The sequence below is a fragment of the Thamnophis sirtalis genome, unplaced genomic scaffold (assembly GCF_051295495.1).
Source record: "Thamnophis sirtalis isolate CommonGarterSnake01/CBP01778 unplaced genomic scaffold, rThaSir2_p1.2 scaffold_5, whole genome shotgun sequence".
Classification (NCBI taxonomy): Eukaryota; Metazoa; Chordata; class Lepidosauria; order Squamata; family Natricidae; genus Thamnophis; species Thamnophis sirtalis.
Window position 1 is genome coordinate 126,258,993 of NW_028261385.1, and position 21,783 is coordinate 126,280,775.

The 21,783-nt window shown below is 36.0% G+C and overlaps 1 protein-coding gene across 6 annotated transcripts in view; it reads left to right on the forward strand.

Moving 5' to 3' along the window:
* The first annotated feature begins 1,278 nt into the window (after nt 1-1,278).
* TASP1 (taspase 1) overlaps nt 1,279-21,783 on the forward strand; it is a 48,537-nt gene continuing 28,032 nt past the window's right edge. For 4 of the 6 annotated variants that reach the window (XR_015696806.1, XM_014074200.2, XM_014074202.2 and 1 more), the window contains exons 1-8: nt 1,585-1,760; nt 2,754-2,960; nt 7,209-7,276; nt 9,437-9,505; nt 9,705-9,825; nt 10,832-10,916; nt 12,816-12,895; nt 17,605-17,711. Coding sequence is in view for 5 of the 6 variants with exons in the window: in XM_014074200.2 (XP_013929675.1) it covers nt 2,783-2,960; nt 7,209-7,276; nt 9,437-9,505; nt 9,705-9,825; nt 10,832-10,916; nt 12,816-12,895; nt 17,605-17,711 (708 nt within the window). In the remaining variant the exon portion in view is untranslated. Of the gene's footprint in view, nt 1,461-1,584; nt 1,761-2,753; nt 2,961-7,208; nt 7,277-9,436; nt 9,506-9,704; nt 9,826-10,831; nt 10,917-12,815; nt 12,896-17,604; nt 17,712-21,783 lie in introns of those variants that run through there. The other 2 variants (XM_014074201.2, XM_087716849.1) reach the window with 2 other exon arrangements.

A 21,783-nucleotide genomic window follows, 5' to 3' on the forward strand; every position in this document is an offset into this window, starting at 1 on the left:
TTTGAAACCCACCACTGGTTTGTAGAGACTTTCAGTTAGTATAAAGCATTCTAATCACTCTTTCTTAAGCAGACACCATGGGCATAAGCTATGCCAAGGCTGTCAAACTCCTGACCTGCGGGCTTGATGCGTCACGTGCTGGCCACGCCCATGCCTGATTTAGCGGAGGGGGGGAAAGTCCCAATACATCAGATGACACTGCCATGAGTTTAACACCCCTGGTCTATGCAATTAATATTTAGATTTAGGGAACTATGATTTACTGAATCAATTTGTCTGGGTTTTGAGCACACTGAACCACAAACTAAATATCCATTTTAGTAGTGTATTATGTGAAACCCCTTTCCTCCCTTTTATTTCTTGCCAGATATAGGTAGTTCTGTTGCAGAAAATGACAGGCTTAGGCTTCTCAGGATACAGGAAAAGTTTATTTGGCAGCCAGGTTCAGAAAGCTAACGAAGTGGCTAGCATTGCAAATTCTGAACAACCTTCATTAGCGAAGCACGCATTCTTATACATTCCCAAAAGCATTGCAACACGGAAATTCTTAACACATTTCTTAGTGGTTACCTTGAGGAGAAAACCTTATAAGGAGATGAGGGTCTTACTTCTCCTTTTGTTTCAGGTATGGCTTACGTGTTATTAACGAACTTTAATTGAACTTTGTGGTTTGGACTTTTAACACCAGTTTTGACATAGGGATGTTGGCTAGAACATCCTGTGGTTAGTGAATGGGGACACTTCCTTTAAGCAACTTCTAACTGTCCCTGTTATTCTGTCTTCATTCTTTATTTTTAATCCATATTTTATTCTGCTTTAGTTCAGGTTGCAAGCCTGAGCCAACTATTTCCAAAGCCCCTTTGGAAAAAGGGCTGGGGAAAAAAAGTCTACCTGTGAGTTTCTTCAGTTGTCAGCAAATCTACCCAACATGCTGACACTAAATTTAGGCAACTCAAAGGCATGTTCAACAGAAAGTCCACATGGGCTTATGATCCGAAAAGCAAGTATTGATCCATCTACCAAATGCTTTCCTTAAAAAATAAAATAAAACCCAAACTTCTCCAACAGTCCTGCAGAGAACAAGAACTCTAGAGATGAAAAATTACTCTCCCCCTCCCTTTTCTTTTCCTTTGGAAAAGAGGTGGGGTTTATTTTAATACATTATTTTAAATTCCCCGCCTTTTCTTCTATCAAGGAAAAAATCGGGCTGAGATTGTTTCGGCTTCCGCCACTCTAGCCCTCGCGCATGATGCAAAACATTCAATTCGGAACCGGAAGTGATCGGAAAATATTGGTTGGGTTCACCCCCCCTCCCTCACCGATACAAAAAGTCGCTGAAAGGCTGATGATAAATGCGTGGGTGTGCGCGCCCGCCCGCATCCAGGATGAGACGAGCCTTGTAACGACACCTGGCTGGAACTGGTGAACGAAGGAGCGTCTCCCACCGGCAACGCAACAGGGTATTTTCCCACTCTCCTTGGGCGGGCAGGGGGGGCGGCGATGACGTCACGATCCGAGCCAAGGGGCGCGTTGGTGATGTGATCAGTGTGCGACTCCTGCCCTTTGCCCGGTTGGAGAGGGGGGGGGCAGGGGGGCGGAGCGGGACTCTCCTGCAGGATGCCTGAGCCTGCAGCCATGTGGGGTGGAGGCAAAGCATGAGGGTTGTGGGAGGAAGCCGAAGGGTGTGCCTCGTCTCGGGGGACTTACCTGCCTAGTCGAGGGTCCAACCTAGCTGTGAGCGAAGCCTCACGGAAATGGAGGTAGAGCTGATGGCCAAAGCTTTCCATCTAAAGCGGGAGATAAGGAGCCTTTCTTCTTAACTTGCATGCATTCTTTTTGTTCAGCTATTAAATTTCCAAACCCAAACGGGGGATTTTGCAGCTCTGGGTCATCCATGTTTCTGGTTGCTATGACAATATTGGGGAACGAGTCCTTCTCCCTAAAAAAAGCTTCATGGTGGAAGGAACGCAAAACATCCACCATTTTCTGGTGTTTGGGAGCTTCACCCTGTTTGATTCTGGAGTAAGATGTTTGATGGGATCCAGTAGAGAAACAACAGATTGTGTTTAAGGTCTCTTGGGCAGGAACTTTCACATGGCCATATTCTGTGGCTCCAGAACCAGTTTTTGAGACACACTTTTAACACTGTCTCAGCAGACACTTACATAGGTTTCTTTCTTATTAAGGGCATAGGATTGAAATCCCTAATGTTAGGATTGATTTCAGTGCAACTATGAAATAATAGTCTGCTTGAGTTTCCCTACTTCAGCTTCTAAAAGATTGCTTATACTTGAGACTCCAGTAATACTACCGGCAGTATAGCAACTCTTATTAAAATCTTGTGAAAGAATAGAAGTTGAGAGAGAGTAGGGGGGTGGGTGGAGACATTTTTGGGATAGCCTTATTTTAATTGTTAAACCGACTTTTCCTAATCTCTGCCAGTATGAAAGACTCCTAATAAATCTGTGGAGGCTTATAAAAATTAACATTATCACTAGTTCATTTTAAAGTTAAAAATGGGATATACAGTTCAATAAGTAGCAAATTAATACATGCCTGCATTGTATAATTTTGCTGAATATATGGACTTTTGCCAGGGTGTTACTGATAGTGATGGATGTGAAAAAAAAATCTTGCACCTGAGTAGTGTTTAGTTCCAATGCAGCTCTGAACAAAATGTGTTTCTTGAATGAAATTCTCCTTGGTCAAAAGTAAATAAAATAATGAGATAGTTTTGCTTGATTTATTTTCAGGAAGACTCTTTTCCCATGTTTTCCCTTGGATGGAAGCATGCTCTGTTCCACAGGAAACGATAGCCTTGATCATGGAAAAGGGAATAAGCTCAGTAGAAGTTCCTCCTATGTCAGCTCATGCAACTGCAGTAAGGATGATGGTAAAAGAACATGAAGCCAAACCAGCTCAAAAAGTGAGACGAGTGGGATTTGTACTTGTACATGCAGGTACATGTCAAAATATCACAACAGTAGATGACCTGTGTTGTTAATGTTTTAATACCATATATGGTACTTTGGGGGATGTGGGAAACATGTGAAGCACGGGCAAATTGGGGAAAGAATGGTGAATATATTTATATTTCATGATATGTTTCTTAGGCCAGTTGTGGCTGAACTCTAATCTGCTCATTTCTTTTCAGGTATGGTAATCCAGTAGTTTTCTTTAAAATTTAAATTAGGGAGTACAGTGTCTATGCTTGCTCTCATTTGACAGAAAACAGTTAATCAGAAGACTGCCTCCTTTTTAAATTTGCCTTTTTTGATCATTATAGCATGATGCACAAAAACATGCTTTTAGAAAAAAGACTTACCAGGCATTTAAATTGAAAGCTATAATCCCTTCAATAGAAAACAGAGGGGCTGGTCTCTGAAGAGGGTGTGTTATTGACAGGGCTAATCTTTAATATTTTCTTCCTCCCCCTTTTGCCTGAGCAGCATTGGCTTATTGCTTTGGCATTGCTCAGAACTTACCAGTTTATCGTTTGCTGAGGTTTTTTTGAACAAAGGGCAAAACATTTTAAATCTTACCATGGTTTATCTATTAATGTTTTATTAAACTATTACCTTTGCTGAACTGTAAGTCATAGTTACCAAATTTTCATTGATATAATTGTTAGTGTCTTTCTTATTTTAATGTCAAACTTGATAGCACAGAAGTAAGGTCATAGTCTTTTTAAAAATCCAGTATTTAATGTGATCTTTTTTGGAAAAGGCAATATTTTCTACCAATCAAAGAATGCAGTAATATACGTTACTATGATAGAGATTCTGTCATACAATAATACCTTGTATGGTTCCTGTTATAGTAATGAATTCATAAGCAATTTTTTAAATATTTTACATCTATCATCTTTGATTTGGCAGTGTTTTTTTAAGGAAAATCTTGTTTTTGACATAAGGTTGACTCCAGGTGATTCCATAGGCATGTCAGTATCATTTTCTTTGGAATAGTTTGGATGTGATTTACATTCTCTTTACTGAGGTATTGTTTTCACTTCCTAGCCTAATATTTTGTGCTCATATTTACTGGAAATCTCCCAATGAATTCCAGTCCTACCACTTGGTTTGGCAAAATTTTGTTATTAACTCTTAGTTAACACTTTTGCTAGAGAGTTAAGCAGGACTTGTTTAATATTTTGGGCATGTATTATGCCATAAAGTATACTAAATGTTTTGCACTGTTAGGGGCATGTTCATTATAGATGAATATTATTATAAAGCACTGGTACAAGAAGTAGAGAACTTAGCCACTAAGAAAAAGGTCTGTAATAACTCTTAGTTATGGAAGATATTATTTTTAACATAACAGCATACTTGGGTGATATTAGTAGTAAACTTTCTGGCATGCTCCCTAAAGCCATAGTCCAGTGAAGCAGTCCATCATGTGCAAATGATGTAATTCCACTGTTAGGCATGGAGAAATACCACTTAATTGAAACTCTTCTTAGCAATAGATATGTGAATAGGTGTCACTTGCCATCTTCAGGCTGGGTTTTGGGCTTAAAGCGTGGTCGGAGATGCCGTCTTTCTATAAATCTTGGTGGGGTGTGTGTGGAGTGCTGGCGTTGTTTCAGTAAGTGGAATGATTGGTTGTGTGGTTATATCATGATTGGTAGATTGGTGCTGATTGGTGCTGGCTGTGTGTCCATTGTTGTCAATCATTCCACTTACTGAAACAACGCCAGCACTTCCCCCCCCCCCCCCCAAGATTTATAGAAATACGGCAGCTCTGACCACGCTTTAAGCCCAAACACCAGCTGGTGTTTTCGGCTTTGTGTTTGTGTGAGTAAGGCATGGTCAGAGCTGCCGTCTTTCTATAATTCTTGGGGGTGTGTGGAGTGCTGGCTTTGTTTCAGTAAGTGGATTCATTGGCTGTGTAGTTGTATCGTGATTGGTAGATTGGTGCTGATTGATGCTGGCTGTGTGTCCGTTGTTGTTTTGTGTTGTAATGGCCTGAGTGGTGGGTAGGGCTCGTTTGTTGACTAGGACTGGTTTCCAGATGTCTGGTAGGCGGGAGTTATCGTCACGTTTATTCATGTTGTGGGGGTGTTTCTCTATTTTGATAGCTTCCATAATTATTCTCTTGTCGAAGTATTCAGTTTTGGAGATTAATTTGGTTCCTTCAAAATCAATTTCATGTCCTGTAGCTTTAAGGTGCTTGAAACGGGAGGAAGTTTTTTCTTTTTTTCTTACTGCATTCTTGTGTTCTGCGATGCGTGCATTTATTCTCATGTTCGTTTGTCCTATGTATGTTGCAGGGCAGATTTTGCATGGTATTTCGTAGACTCCTTGGTTTTCTAGCTGGATTTTGTCTTTGGGGTTTCTTAAGATGTTGGCTATTTTTTGGTCAGTGTTGAAGGCTGTCTTGATATTGTGTTTTTGGAGAATTTTGCTGATTTTATCCGTGGTGCCTTTGATGTAAGGGAGGAGGGTGATGCCATTGTCCTGTTCTGTGTCTCGGTTTTTTTGGGGGAGTCTCCCTTTGGATTAGGTTGGTAATTGTGTTTCTTTGGAATCGGTTGGAGATTAATACGTTTGTGAGAATGTGTAATTCAGTTTTCAGGTGGTCTTTGTCGGCTAGGCATTTGGTTCTGGAGATGAGGGTCTTGGCTACAGAGTTGATCTGTGCAGGGTGGTGATGGGATTGTGCATTTAAGTAACGGTTGGTGTGTGTTTTTTTTCTGGTACATGATGTGTCCAGAAAGCGAAGTTGGTTGTTAACTTCTATTTCCATAGTGAATTGTATTTTGGGGTGTAGGCTGTTGAGGTGTGTGAGGAAGTTGTCCAGTTTTTCTTTCCCATGTGGCCAAATTTGTAATACATACATACATACATACACACTTGAGCTGTCTATGAATTGAGGCTGAATTTAATCAAATAATTTGCCTTGTAATCAAGGACTCATGTAGGTATAAATGGCACCACTTAGAAGGCAAAATGCTTTACAGAAGAGAAAACACTTGTATTTCTATGCTGTGGGCCTGCTAATATGTCTTGATTCTTTTAACTTTTCTCAAAGGATAATAGAATTTAAAAGGATAATATTATATCACATAAAAATCAACTTCATACATCTGTGGTTAATATACATACATTTCTCTCTATATTTTGATGTTTTATTGTTATTGATGTGATAATGAATGGCATGGTGGTCTAGTGATGCTCACCTCCCACTTTGGGGATGCTCACCTCCCACTTGAAAGGTTGAGAGTTCAATCCTAGGTAGTGGCAGATGTTTCTTTATCAGGGTGCAAAGAAAAAATGTCTGCTGCGAACTCCATGTGGCATCAGGAAAGGTAGCTGGCTAGTAAACTCTCAGCTCCATCCAGTCACCCCAACTCTACCTTGAATTAAGTGATTATAGGGTTGTAGTAAGGGAGAAGAGGGATGTGGTAGCTCAGTGGCTAAGAGTCTGAGCTTGTCAATCAGAGAGGTCGGTGGTTCGAATCCCTAGTGCCATGTAATGGAGTGATCTCCTGTTACTTGTCCCAGCTTCTGCCAACCTAGCAGTTTGAAAGCATGTAAAAATGCAAGTAGAAAAATAGGAGCCACCTTTGATGGGAAGGTAACAGTGTCCCATGTGCCTTCAGTGTTTAGTCATGCCGGCCACATGACCATGGAGATGTCTTCAGACAGTGCTGGCTCTTCAGCTTTGAAACGGAGATGAGCACTGCCCCCTAGAGTCAGGAATGACTTAGCACATATATGCAAGGGGAACCTTTATCTCTACTTTTAATAAGGGAGATCATAATTGAGGTGATAGTGACAAAGATGTAGGCCTGCATACAGAAAGGGACAGCATTGTTTTCTTTGTTTCATGCTACTTCAGATACCATTTACATGTGCAGTTCCTCGATCAGGGCTAGATATTTGAACCAATGATGCTTGCTATGTAGATGTCTAATGTGCAGTGAAGTATTGGTTGACATTCCCTTAATGAACTGATGATCATAGGTTGCATGATTCACAATCAGATATCCAATATTCCAAGATTACTATTTGGAAAGACAAATCCCCCCTATTTGTTGAAAATGCCCTTGAAGGGGATACATGCTGGCTTGTAGTCCTCTTACAAGGTAGATATATTTTTGACATGGAAAGGTTTTATTTTAGAAAAATTTTAAAACAAAATTATTCTGCTTCCAGTACTTGATCACTTTTACCCCTTTTCTCTTATATATTCCTTGCTAACAGGTGCAGGTTATCATTCTGAATCCAAAGCCAAAGAATATAAACATGTGTGCAAAAGAGCATGTCGGAAGGTAAGATTGCTAGAAGGTAATTGTTAGAAATGTTATTTCTTTACTCCTACTTCTCAGTAATTCTTAAACATTCCTAATTGCACTGTTTTTTAAAAAAGAATTAGGCCATACATATTAATAAAATACAGAAATTGAATTATTTAACAAATTGTAGATAAGAAAAATTATTTATTTGTATCTGTATAGCATGAAACAGCCCAATTGCAAGTTTGAACTTGTTAATCAACACTTTCTTGTAGAGTTCAAGAGACACAACACTTATGGAAGAAATACTTTTATTAATGCAGTCTTTGTTGTGTTGAAAATTTAGATCATGATTGGGCAAACTAATGTCCTCCAGCTGCTTTATATTGGAACCTCCCCCCACTCTCTTGCCATTGACCATATTTGTTTGGGTCTGTGAAAGTTCAATGCAGACATTTGGAGGGCACTAAAGTACCTATTCTTATTATAGATTATGGAGTTAGGTTTGTTTGTTAAACTGTTGGAACATCTAACAATGCCTTGATCTTTCAGATGTTTTATTTTTCCAATCTACAAGTTTAATATCCTTTTAAATGTGAAAACACACTTTATTAGTCCTACAATCTTATATGCATTTATCTGAGTATAAGTCCTGCTGAATATAATGAGTATAAGACTATAAAGAGATGTGTATTATTAATAGTTTTAGTTAATGTTTTTCACCATGAATTTGGTGTAATATATGTCATAAGTAGTGATATATTATTAATTATAACCAGCTTTCCTTAAACGGTGAGCTTCAGTTTTATCAGTATATAACTTTAACTATTAGATTTTGTAAGATTCTCTGCCACGATGATTTCATCTCAATATACAGTATGTATTTAGGATGGCAGTCTAAAAACTATGGTCTTCCAGATTGTGATGGACAGAAGATCTTGTAATCTGGAAAGAACTATTTAGTCTAACAAATTCTGGCTTGTGGTTACTTATTCTTGACTTAGAAATAACTTTGACTTAGTTTATTAAGCTTTCCTTAATAAGTAACAAGCTTGTATTGCTTCTGTTGCATGCCAAGCATACAGAATGAAAGAAGTCCCAAAATAATAAGTAGCATTTGAAAATGTGCTGCTTGATTATATAATTAGGGGGCTACACTTAACAGACCTGTAGAAATCCAGCTGGTTATGGAATAGAATTTGAATTTCAAATCATTATCAACATTTTAGGCTAGAAGTAGTATCTTCAGTTGCATCTTCCATACCCAGAGGTTCAAGTAAAATATTCCCAGGAATATCTCTGTCTCAGTTCTATTAACTGTCTTGATAATTTTCATCTTCTATTCATGGAATACAACATAGTTGCCTGCTTAGAAGATAAAACAAACAAATGTCAAACTGAAGAAGACTCCTGCTGAATGTGGTGCTAGGTTAATGCAGTGAGTTTGGTAAACCAGTTTGTAAACAGAAATTTACTTTAAAAACATCTGTAATTAATTAATGAGTAATTTTCTGCTTTGCTTCCTATTTCATAGTGCAATTACAAGATATGATCATTCATATCCTTTTTGAAAATATAGTGTATTAAATTTCTACAAAGGGTAAAATATATTCAAAAAGGAATTAAAGAAAATATGGAAAGTGTTAAGGGAATAAAGAAAGAAAAAATAAGAAAAAAGATAACATTCTTCAATATAGTTACAAGTGAAAATACCCTTTCGATCTAACATTGTAATCATAAACAATTCTAATCATTCAAATCAGATACCAAAATTAATATTTCTTACAATTTTGAGCAAAAAGTCCAAAACTGGTTGCCACATTAAAAAAAGCTATGGAGAAAAGTTAGACAAAGGCTTTCCTTTGATCAAGGTAGTTGCCATCTTATCCAGTTCCATAAATTTCAGTTAAATCAAATTCATTAAATTCAATTTGATGTTCATATCCTAACACCATTTCTTCATTTAAACAAGAATGTCCCCAGTGTAGTCAGATACCTTAAATTAAGTGACACTACACATATAAGTAAAGTGTAGCTCCTTTGTTTCACCTAAGAATAGTCATTATCCACTTTTTGAAACTTTGAACAATTCTCTTTTGGGACCAAATGACTCACTGGGCTTTATTGTGGAGAAAAAAAAATAGTATGTAAAATATTTAAAAGGCGATACTTTATACCTAAAATTCTGTCTTCTAGGCAATTGAAAAGCTACAGGCTGGGGCTCTTGTAACAGATGCAGTGACTGCAGCACTAGTTGAACTAGAGGTACTTACATTTATTCAAATGTTCTTTTGGTGGAAGCTTGGCTGTATTTTTCTGTTCATCTTGTCTTATATTAAATATACTAAAACTAGCAGGCTGAGAATTGGCAACACATTGGCTCAATAACAGCAAGTTGACCCAAGTTGTTTGTTGTGATAGTATAGATGTTTGTTTATATGCTTTTCTTTAAATTTCTTTATAGGATTCACCCTTTACAAATGCAGGAATGGGATCTAATCTAAACCTCTTAGGTGAAATTGAATGTGATGCCAGTATTATGGATGGAAAATCACTCAACTTTGGAGCAGTGGGAGCTCTTAGTGGTATGTAGATTAGGCTCTCAAAGATGTAACATTGATACCAGAATGATTTTTGACTTTATATATTTAGTTATGTCACAACCAATCTCACGTCGAGGCCAAGATAAGTAAATTGATAAAGGCTGGAACTATGAGCCAAGCCACATACTAGTGATTATTACTGTTATTGCCAGTTGTTGCTTAATTTGGGATTTTTTGTACACTGCCTAGAATCACGCTGTTCATGTTCGTTGGCCATTTTTTAAAAAACAAATAAACACATTTGAAATGTTTTTGGCAATAATTCATGGTACTTGAAATTTCCTGAAGTAGGTATGCTATTATGATAGAGACAAGCAGAAAACTATAGTAATCTGAATCTAGAACATAGAAGAAATATTAAGTCGCTGGAAAGTTTCCAATTGAAATAAGTGTGGATTTAGATAATCAGGATGGCAATTAGTTTTTCTTTGTTTTGGCTCAATACACCTGTGTTTGGAGAATACTATACTGTAAAAGAACATATTACATTTATTTCTGCATATCTTTGAAAACAAATACAGCAAAAATAGATAGAATTCTTGAATGTGAATCACTTTAATTGTGTATACTGTATATATAAAACTTTCTCTTATAGTGTAAGTTAATATGGTAAACATTCTAAATTGCAGTATTGAAGAAAATGATATTTGTTCATATGTATGTTATTGTGTGTTCAATTTGTTTTACAAAAGAAAACTACGGTGTGTTCTGATGTTCAGTATTGATGAATGAACCCATCCTTTAACATTTGTTTCTGAGCATTGAGAAAAGTGCCCCTAGTATGGGTGACATGATTTGGATCATCATTTACACGTAGGATTCACTCAAAAACTTGTTTGACTTTTTTCTTATTAGTTAGTATCAGTTTCTTTCAAACATCAAAATCTGGCTCGGGGGGTGGGGGAGTAATTAAGGAATATGTTTAATGTACTGCAAATTTGTCTGTAATACAATGTTGCAGTTCTCTTAGATTAACTCTGTTTTTCAGGAATCAAAAATCCTGTCTCCGTGGCAAATAAATTATTATGTGAAGGGCAGAAGGGAAAACTATCTGCTGGCAGAATTCCGCCTTGGTAATTACTTTATTCTGCTTTTTCTTATTGTTATTGTTTCTTCCTCCTCCTTCATTGTAATGCAATTTTTGAAAATTATTCTTATTGACAGAAGCTTGTTGAAAAAAAATAGCAATAACATGCTATTTAGATGAGGGCAGGATTAGTTTATTGGTCTTGGAACATCTTATGTTTTCACTATGGCAGTAAATAGAATTGAGAATTAAGGATAATATTTCTACTTATAATGTCTTTCATTGTGGTTGTATATATGTATGTATGTATATACATACATACATACATACATACATATATACATACATATATACATACATACATACAACCACAATATATATATATATACACAATTGCAAAGCTTCTATTCTGATGTTTAAGATATGAATCCAGTATATGTCAAAACTAAATATTGATTTAAAAACATAGATTTCTTCATCTCCTCTAGCTTCCAGATTTATAAAATTTTAACATATGCTTCCATTTAAGGGTATAGGCAAATGGAAAATATATTTCATTTTGAATGCAGAACAAAATAGCCCCGCTAAACATTTCAACAGAACATTCTCTATTGGCTGTGTTTTGACACAATAACGAGAAGGTTCAAGTATTCCAACAAAACCAAATTTGAACATCACCATATATTCACATCAAAAATAATGGGTACCAGAACAAACTTATACCTTTCACACCCTACGGCCCAAAACCAAATGGATGACAGTTACCCAAACATGATCAAAGTAACTTATTTAAATTGAGATTGAATAAACATTAACAATTCCTTTCAGGGGAAAAAATCAATCCATATTCCAGAATCTTTTCAGAACTTGTGGTGTTTACTCAACATTTTAACAAGGTGAAATAGCTACAATTTCAGTCATCTTCTGTTTAGGTAACAAATTTTGGCTTGGAGATAAACAGAGCCATCCGGGCAGACAGAGATTGTATTTTCTGTATTCCTTCCCGTAACATTTTAAAAAATACTCAATTCATTGGTCATTTCTCTCTGTAACTTTAGTGCAGAAAGTCAGCATAGACTCCTTTACAAGCAACAAATTTGGCAGATTTAAACATTTTAAATTAGCATATTTTATCTTGGAACAAAACTCTTGGAATGTATATGTTGTTTTGAGCTTGGAACACTCGTAAAGGCTCTTTGAATGTTCCAAGTTCAAAGCAAAACACGTTTCAAGAATTGGCTGGTTTTGAGATTGAAGTGGATATGGTCATGATAATTTTTATTTTGGAAATAATATTTTTAAACTGTTTTAATTTTCATAAACAATTGAACATAAATTATAACTATGTCTATTTTCTACAGAGGTATTCTAAATATGAAGATTTTTTTTTCTGAATATCCAATTCTAATGAGGCTGCATTATAGAAAATCTAAAAAAATGCCAGCTATTTTACTATAGCATGTGAAAAACCTGAAATCCATCTGCTTTATCAACGCCTTGGTAGTAACAGGGAATCACTGTAAGCATTGAGTTCCTAGATTTTCTGGGAACATCAGTAAAGATCTTATTTAAAGGTTTTTGGAAAGCAGGAAGCCAAGGCATGTGAAAGCTGCTCTATTCAACATTAATAAAATTTAATTTGCATATTAATTAAGTATTTTGGACCTTAGTATTTCTTCACAGATTCAAAAATGTGGCTTAGATTGTGGAAATATTAAAAAGAATAGATACCAGTGATAATCAGATTACTTCTCAAATAATCCTGTATAGGATGAGGTTGTGCATCATTTAACGCTGTAAAGAATATCGTGCTTTCTGTCGTTTCCTGCTTTGACTTAATTAGAATAATTTTACTAAATAGTTTCCATTATAGTGAAAGTTATGAAAATATTTCCTGTCAGATTGTCTTCTCCCAGCCACTTGTTTGTTCTTTCCTATTTTGTAGTTTCTTAGTTGCTGATGGAGCCTTCAGATGGGCAGTGGATCATGGGATATCGGCCTGTCCTCCAGGCGTCATGGCAACAAGTGAGTATTTTTTTATTAGAAATTACTATTGAAAGTATTAAAGGGACATTTGGAAACCAGTGAAATGGATTTGTTTAGGTACTATTCATACCAATGGACAGTCACACCAGCCTCTCTTTTAAGGGAAATTGCATCATAACTATTATTTCAAAGCCATTATAATGATATTCATACGGAAGTTTTTGAATATTAAAATTCAAGATGCTGATCGCTACCTATAAAGGCCTACATAACATAGAAACTGGTTATTTGATGGACTGCTTGTCTGCCATAGTATCTACCTGATAGTATGGCCAATTTGATCTGGCAGAGTTGATTTGTGCTCCAGGTTCTTTCAATTAAACAATGCCATTTTTCTGCATTCTGGAAGCCACTTTTGTAGTAGCACCTGTGTCTTGGAGTGAAATTCCTCTGAGATCCAAAAAGCCCCACAGAACTGGTAATTTGAAGAGTTCTGAAGCTCTGGCTTTTCACACCGGGCTTTGGTGAGTGTGAGCAAAACCTCCTTTTCTTCTTTCTCTTTGTTCCCATTTGGATTTGTTATCTCGCCATTTTGTTGTTTTTTATTTTATTACTTTTAGTGTTTTTAATGATGGCTAATTGCCCAGAGTCTTTGAGAGTTTTGGCTGTATATATATATTTAATGAGTAATCAATTATTACAATGATCACTGATGGCATTTGAGTAGAAGTGGTGATTTATTCAGCTTGAAGTTAAATTATGGATAATATAGAACATACTTTTCAATTACTGTGAAAGTGTTTGAAAATAATGGGCATGCAAGAATAGAAAGGAAAAAAACCGTGTAAAGTTTACAGTTGTATGTTATAGATCTTTAAAACGCTGCAGGTATGAAGATAAATAACTTGTCTTCATTAAATTTGTTTGATCTTATATACCATTTAGAGCCCTTTGGGATGAGACAGGTTACAACTACTGCAAAATAAATATTTTGTTTGATATTATTAAAAGTGCAATTGCTATTTATGTTTGGGAAATTCTAACTTTCAACAACAATAATAATGATGATTTATTTGTATATAATTTGTATAATTTATTTAAACCATATATATAACTATTTTTAAGTTGATATAGAATGTATTTCTAAATTATAACTGCATCTTTTCTGAATATTTAAAAATATTTTCATTGTAGAATGTCCCATCTCAAAAGTATTTAACTATACCCACAGCTTTCTGCATAAATGGATATTAGCTTAATTTTCTCTTATAACTTTATTCATAACTTTATGTCATTATGTGGTCTTTTCACTTTATCTCCTTACATCATGGTAATTGTATAAGAGAAGAGAAAAATAAGGTTTTGTTTTAAAATGTTTCTTGCATTAGATTGCATCTTCCCTGTCTTTTCACTTTAAATTGAATGAGATATTTCTTGAATAGTTAATCAAGAATCATTTTCTGGTTTGCTGCAGCAAAACAGTTTTGAGATTGGAATCTTGTCATTTTGGAGCCAACCTACTGAAATGTACCATTATATTACCTTAAAGTATTTAAGTCTTGGTACAGACACATTATGAGTTTATGGTTGTGATAAAAATATTTTTATTGCATTAATTGTAAAGTAATTGTCATATTTAGTGTTTTCTATGTAGTTCTATTTTCCCCATTTCCTTTTAAAGAATTTCATATTATTTCATCTTCAGAGCCTTTTCAGCATACACCAAAAATGACTGCCAGGGGGTGCTCTATGATTGATCAGAATTGGACTGCTGTACTGAGGATTAGATATGCCCCCTTTTCTGTGGTTGCACTTAATTTTCTAAGATACTTTAAATGGTTATATTACACAACTCTAGAAGTATAATTGTTTGAATGCTGTTAATAAAATAGGCAGGGTGATCATTCACGATTTCTAACGTTGTTAAATTTATAATTAAATTTCTTCTGTTATCAAAGATTTCAGTATACTGCGGATAAAATAAATCTGAATTGCATTTCTTAACATTTATTCAGTTGAGTGTATTGAAGGTAGAGGAACACAGAAACGTATATATTATTGCAAGTAGAATTTTGGAAAATAGCACTGAAAGAAAGATCAAGTATATAGAAGAAATAGCAGTTGCAGGCTGCATTGGCAGAACCTTTAAACTCAATCTGGGACAAAATTAGAGGTCACTGTTTTTCTTCAAGCCATGAGTGTCAAACTCGCAGTGTCATGTTGCCGTCATGTGCCTTATGACGTTTTCCCCCTTCACAGAGCTGGGGTGGCCATGGCCTGCATGTGATGCATCTGGCCTGTGGGCTGCCAGTTTGACACGCCCGCTTTAACCCAAAATAGGAAAGTGCTGAATTCTAGTCCTCTCAAAGCTTGTGCCAACCTTTCATTTTTCCCCCCTCTCCATGTAGACTGTGATGATCTATATAGGAAAGCTAAGACAGAAGATATGGTTCACCTCACCTTTTTCCTACAATGTATTAAAGTCTGTCTGGCAGCTGGATGGGTAAATAATGAGAAATCCCAATATAGTGGCATCTAGAAAAATAGAAGTGGCACCCTAGCAGATAGCCAATTTTTTGTTGAGTAGAGTGTAGAGAAGATGACACTTCCTCTTCAAATGAGTTAAGCTCTGTGTATTTGGCACCTGAGGCTGGGAGCAATATTACAAGATAGCCAGCCTTGGTAGAAAAGCAACTGAAACAAGATGGAAATCTGTTCAGAGAATTTCTTGATCAATTTCCTGAGGCAAAGTAATTGTTTACACAACTCCTCAAGCTAAAACGTGTTCCCACTAGGTATAGCAAGCTCCATGACAAGGAAAAAGGCATAAGATTCAAAGTTGCAGTTGGCCCAGATGTCAAATCTATATACTGTATGTACCTAGGCAATACTCTTAAAGGACCACTTAGTAACTCTGTTGAGAACATCAGGAGCTTATTTCCTTTCTCATCAATTACGGTACTGATATAAGAACTAGAATTGGCTAGCAATACACCTCTACCTTTATATAGTACAGATAGTGTGCAAAAGGATAGATTAGTATGAATTGGCACCAGAAATTGCAGCATTCAAAAACTAAAAGAAAACATTATCTAAGGGCATACTGAAGCTGACGTTAGTTTGACTTGAGGATCTTGGAAAAAAATTGCAGTATGATTCTGTTGAACTAATCAAGACATAAAGTTCTATATTCTGTAGTGAAATAGTAGGTTTTTATCTCACTACAAAGATTTTATGTGATGGTGTTTATTTTTCACCAAAGAAAAAAGCAATTTTCCAAATAGTTCTATTTATTATAGAATATAATGTTTGACTTGTTTATATCAATGAAACTGTCAGTGAATACCTGAGTTTAAACAGCAAGTCTCTTATCCAGAGAATCATTCTTTGATGGAATGACATGGGGAAGGGAATGTTCTTAAAGTCATTTAAGTTTCATGGTTTATAGATATTACAGATTGATGACTGTTACTGAAAGTTGCATAAAACTGCAGTGTGGTTTGATTGCTTGGGAAAATAGATAAGTTATAGGGAGCAGCTATTCATGTAAATTAAAAATATTAAGTTTGTCACAATTCATGGAAATTGCATTTTAAGGATTTTATTAACACCACAAGATGCTGACTCAAAAAGACTACACAGGATTGTCCACCTAGATTAGGGGTGTCAAACTCAAGGCCCGCAAGCTGGATCTGGCTCACGGGATCCTTAGGCTGGCCCACGGGGTTACTCTGGAAACAGCAAAGGATCAGCCTGCAGTGCCTCTGCCAGTGAAACGGAGCTCCCTGGATTCCTTTTACACTGGCAGAGGGTTGTAGGAGGCTGCCCCAGCCGAAAATGGAGCCTCAATGAGTGACGTCAAGCTGGCCACACCCATTCTCCAAACCCCCAGGTTAAACACAACCCTGACGCGGCCCTCAATGAAATCGAATTTGACACCCCTGACCTAGATATTTGTGAGGAAAAAAACAAAGTGTTGAGAGAAAAGATCAAACACTCTTATTCAATAATAAAGAAGACTTTGAAAAGTCTCCACAGATCTCAAGGCAGCACTTGATGATGCATGTCTTCAGTGTCTAAGTGGTAGACTGCTTATGGCTCCTAGCTGAATTTCTTTGGTTTTTGATAGGAGAGAAATACTTGAGAAAAGATTGCTATGGCATGTACACATGATAATTTTAGACTGGAAAAGGTTTCTCTAAAGAGGGCAAGGTAGCAATTCAGATCCTTAAAAATTGACAGGCAAACCTTGTGTCTAGTGAAAGTAACAATTTCTTAAGTGCCCCATTGAAATTGCAACATGCAGATAAATGTCCATAACTAATTCTGAAAGAGTTATTAGAGATTGTCTTTGAGAGCATCCATTTACTATTTCAAACTATGAAGGCTGGAGAAGAAGAATTCAGAGTCTTGCTAAACAGTTCTTTTCATTGCATTTGAGATTGTGGTTATTATCTGCTTAATTAATTTCTATTTTCTTAAGTGTATCAACTATGGCACTGTTCATGTTCTAATTTTATGAAATTACTTATATCAGGATCACATTTTCTTCTTCTTTTCTGATTGTCTGAAGGCGACGTCTCTTTCGGTTAAAATTGTCTAAGATTGTATTGCTAGTTAAGTAATATTTCGATCAATAGGCAGATGCTGGATATATGCTTGAGTTTGTTGGGTAAAAGACAGAAGAATTTATTAAAGTTAATAGCTTTAGTTCTTCAGAAATGTAAACGATATTAAATATTTTACAGGGCTTAGCTTAGCGGCTTTTAAAAGGAACAAGAGGAAACTAGAGCTGGCTGAAAAAGTAGAAACAAATCTTTTTCAGCTGAAGAAAAGACGACAAACAAGTGAAAAGGTCAGTATCTGTGGAAAAAGATGTTAGTCATTCTTAATACTTTAGCAAAGTTCAAACGTTAACAGCTCAATTAACTGAAACCAATGTGATGTGTTCATGTTTGTTCTTAAGTATGTGGCTTTTTCATAAACTTGAGTCTTCTGATTAATGTTTCTTTGGAGTTTTTATTTGAGGAACAATTGATCAGATTTATGAAAAGTCCTTGCATACCTGGACACAGGTCTACATTCTATAATATGTGGAATGAACTTCCTTATATTCTTATACCTGTGTTAGTATGTTCCCTGTTTACAACTGGTAAATTACAGATAACAATATGTTGGTTTCCAAAATAGTTCCTACCTTAGATATCTAGTTTGGGATTACACTGAACTTTAGTTATGCTTGTAACGTATTAACCAAAATAGGTCAGTACTGACCAGTACTCTTTTTACTCAGTAGGAAACATCATGAAATCTATTGTCTAGTCCACGGTCACTAAATTCTGAAGTCCAACCCTGCCCAAAAGATACCAGCTGTGACAATCTATATCAGTATTTAAATTTAACAATATTTTCTCTTATCAACCCTTTGCACTCTGCATAATACTATTAATCTTGACAGTGAATATTGTGATGTATGTATGTGTGCTTGCCTGCATGTGTGCACATACCTAAATTTGAGTAAGAGATGGAGAAGTGAAAAAAATTGTGTGTGTGATTAGATCCATTAAAAAAAAACATGCACTTTAACCATAACTGATTTAAAAGCCATTGTGATTAATTTTAAGTATCATTGATTTTACTGAGCTATCATTACACACACATTTGAATCCAAGCCACTATTTTATCTGAGAGCAAGTCTATTGCACCATTATAGCTTGATGATATATTTTATTATTTTCACTTTTTCAGAATGTGCATGACAAATGCAAAATGAAAAGATAAATATCTGTTGAGACATTTTCTCCAGTTTAAGATTTTGATGAAAATTTCTCAGTTTAAAGCATATTCTGTGGATCTGGAAAGGGCTGAAACCTTAAATATCAGGTAGGTAAACATGTCTGGGCATTTAATTAGCATTGACTGATCCAAAATAGTCCTCTAGTCAAAAGGCAGGTTGACATTTGTTTCCTAAGAATAATTTCAGCAGCCTGATTTTCTTGTTGCTGAACATAGCTTTTGAATATATATTGAACGTATTTTGCCAGGAAGAATTAAAGATGTGCAGAGAACATCTGCGAAACACATTGCTTTGTTATCTCCTTTTGTGGGGAAGTTGATTCAGAGAAAAAGTTTACATATTATTCAGGTATTTGTTTTGGGTTTTTTAAAAAAATATCTTAAAGAAAACAAAGATCCTTAAAAAAGTATTTACAGGAAGGTTGATAATGGTATAATTTCATATTATAAAGGGCAAGTCAATGCTTCCAATATGCCAGAACATGAGCTTATCAACCTGTTATTTGAGATTTCAAGTGTTATAACATTGAATGGGAGAATGCCACCTTCACAACTGAATTGAGAAATGCTATAAAATTTGAGTTCTATGTAGGGCTGCAATGCCAATATATTTGACATGTCTCAAGATTCTGGTCTGATACCTTATACCAAGAGTTTGAAATTCAAACGAACCTGAGGACCATATTGCATAAAATGAGCTAATTCGTGGGCAGTATTTGAACATATGCAAAATACAATAAATATTATTTTTATTAATAATTAAAATGTATTTTTACAAACAGTAGAAAAACTAAAGGACAGTAATTGTTGCTAAAAGCAAAACTATGTTGCTTACAATACAGTAAAATGCTGCATTGTCCTGTTTGCAATCTCCCACTTGTTTGTTTTCCCATACCTCATTGCTATGTTGCTTTACTTTCAAAGCTATAGACAGCTAGCACAGACCAATGGTGATATCACAGGGAGTGTTCTGTTCACTAGCACGGTCATCATGGGCTCGCATGGCACCTGAACATGTGACAAGACAATGAGGCAGGATGGATTCTGGATGGGTTTTGGTCTTAAAAGACCAAAAGACCTCAGTGATCCAGATGTGACCCACATAGGGTCAGATGTTTGAGACACCTGCTTTATAAAGTACTTCCAACTATGCTTTGTATATGTCACCTTTTTGTTTTATAATAATATCATTATTTCTGGAGTCGGAGAGTTGAGAAGCCATCCCAGAAAGTGATGCAAGCCCCTTCTGTAACTGTGCCAAGAAAATGTTCTTGATAGCATTTTCACCTCTTTTGTGGTTTGATGCCAGATGTTGAAGTTGATAGAGAACAACACTCTAGTCATATCTCTATGCTGCATAACTAAATGAAAATCTGGATTGTTTTACTTGAGCGGTTTATAACAAGTAATGTACAGTGAGTTTTATAGTGAGTGGGTTAAGTTTTATGGCTGTTGAAATACAAGTGATTTCTTAGCTCAACAAATTTTTCCCTCTTCCTCCCCTTTAATTTATATGAGGAAGGAACAGAATTATTCCTCTGTAAAAGGAATAATTGCTTCACTTTGCGGAAATGTAGCTTAGTTCCCGCTACTGTTGAGGAAATTGCATTGCACTGTTGAAAAAAATGAGATTCCAGAGAGAGACGATTTGGAATAGTGGCTGGAACACCAGACTAGAAATCAGGAGACTATAACTTTAGGTCCTTCCTTGTGCACCAAAATACCTGTGTGACCTTGGACCCGTCACTTTCTCTCAGCCCTAGGAAGCAACCAATGGGAAACCATTTCCAAAAACCAAAGGAACTAGTTCAGGCAGTGGAAGCAGTGGCTCCCAAAGATGCCTTTTGCCTCTGTTCCTTAACTTCCCCCCCCCCAATTTTAGAATCTTTAATACCTCCAGAACATTTTTTTAGTCATTGCAGGGCTGCTCTGTGAGAGAGGAATGAACAAAATTTACTTTTTGCTATTGAATGTGTCCTGCCCGCCAGGATCTCCATGAGTTCCAATCATGGGGATTCCAAATCTAAATCATCAGGTTGGCCTCCCTTATTTAGATGTTGACATGGAAAATACATGATGGGCATGTGTATAAATATACATATCTTTTAAATGTTATTTTGCAGACAATGTATTTCTGACTGCTAATTTTAGAATGGTTTTTTACTTTCTATTCTTGAGATCCATTGTATTTTTATATAAAGAGTTAGAACAAGGTGAAAAGGAGGAGCTAGCGTTGCGATGACACAACGTGCAATCTTGGAGCTCCAGGATCGCAGTTGATACTTTTGTCGCTGGACAGTTCTTTTGGACATAAACCGTCCCGCAGAGATGGTGACAGGGAAGAGTATGTTCTACTGATCTCAGGGACATAACAAAGTCCCTGATTGATCCAGGAGAACCTCTTCTTGCCGGCGATAGAATCGCAGCCACTGAAGCTGCTGAAGTTGGGACAGCTCCGGAACAGGAGGAAAGCGGAAAGAGAAAGTGTACCGTTTGGTGAGGAAATTTTATTATTAGACAAGAGATTACCCAAAAATATCAAAGTTAAATTAAATTTGAAATAAGAAAGTAAGCGGTGAAATTAAGCTGCGTTAGACAGTGTGTTATCCTTGTTTTTTTAAATCTTTTTTCATGGATGGAACTTTTGCAAATATTTCCTATTTTTTAAACTGACTGGATTAGTTTTTCTTCTACTACTTTTTATTTCTTTTTATATACCAATGGATTAAGATTTTTTTCCTTTATTTTTACAATGCTGGACTGGATGGTTTTTTTCTCCATTTAAGAAGTTTTTTTTTTCTTTTCTCTGTAAGTTTGTATTATAAAGAAGATATTAAAAGAAATACAAAGAGGTCTGTAACAATAGAAGGAAAGGAAGTAACACTGCCACTTGGAGTCTGGAGGTTGGAAATATTGGGTTTTTTTTCCTTCCCTTTGATCATTTGTTTTACACTTCAAGGTCTCTCAGCTTGTTTATTGTGAGTGATAGTGGGAAGAAGACAGGTTGTTTATACAGGTGCTCTTCGAGAACTCTTTCAATAGCAAGAGTGGAGAGAGGACAGACCTTGACTTTGAAAGATTATAAATGAACTCGCTTCAAATCTAACAAAAAGCTTCGAATGTTATAGTGG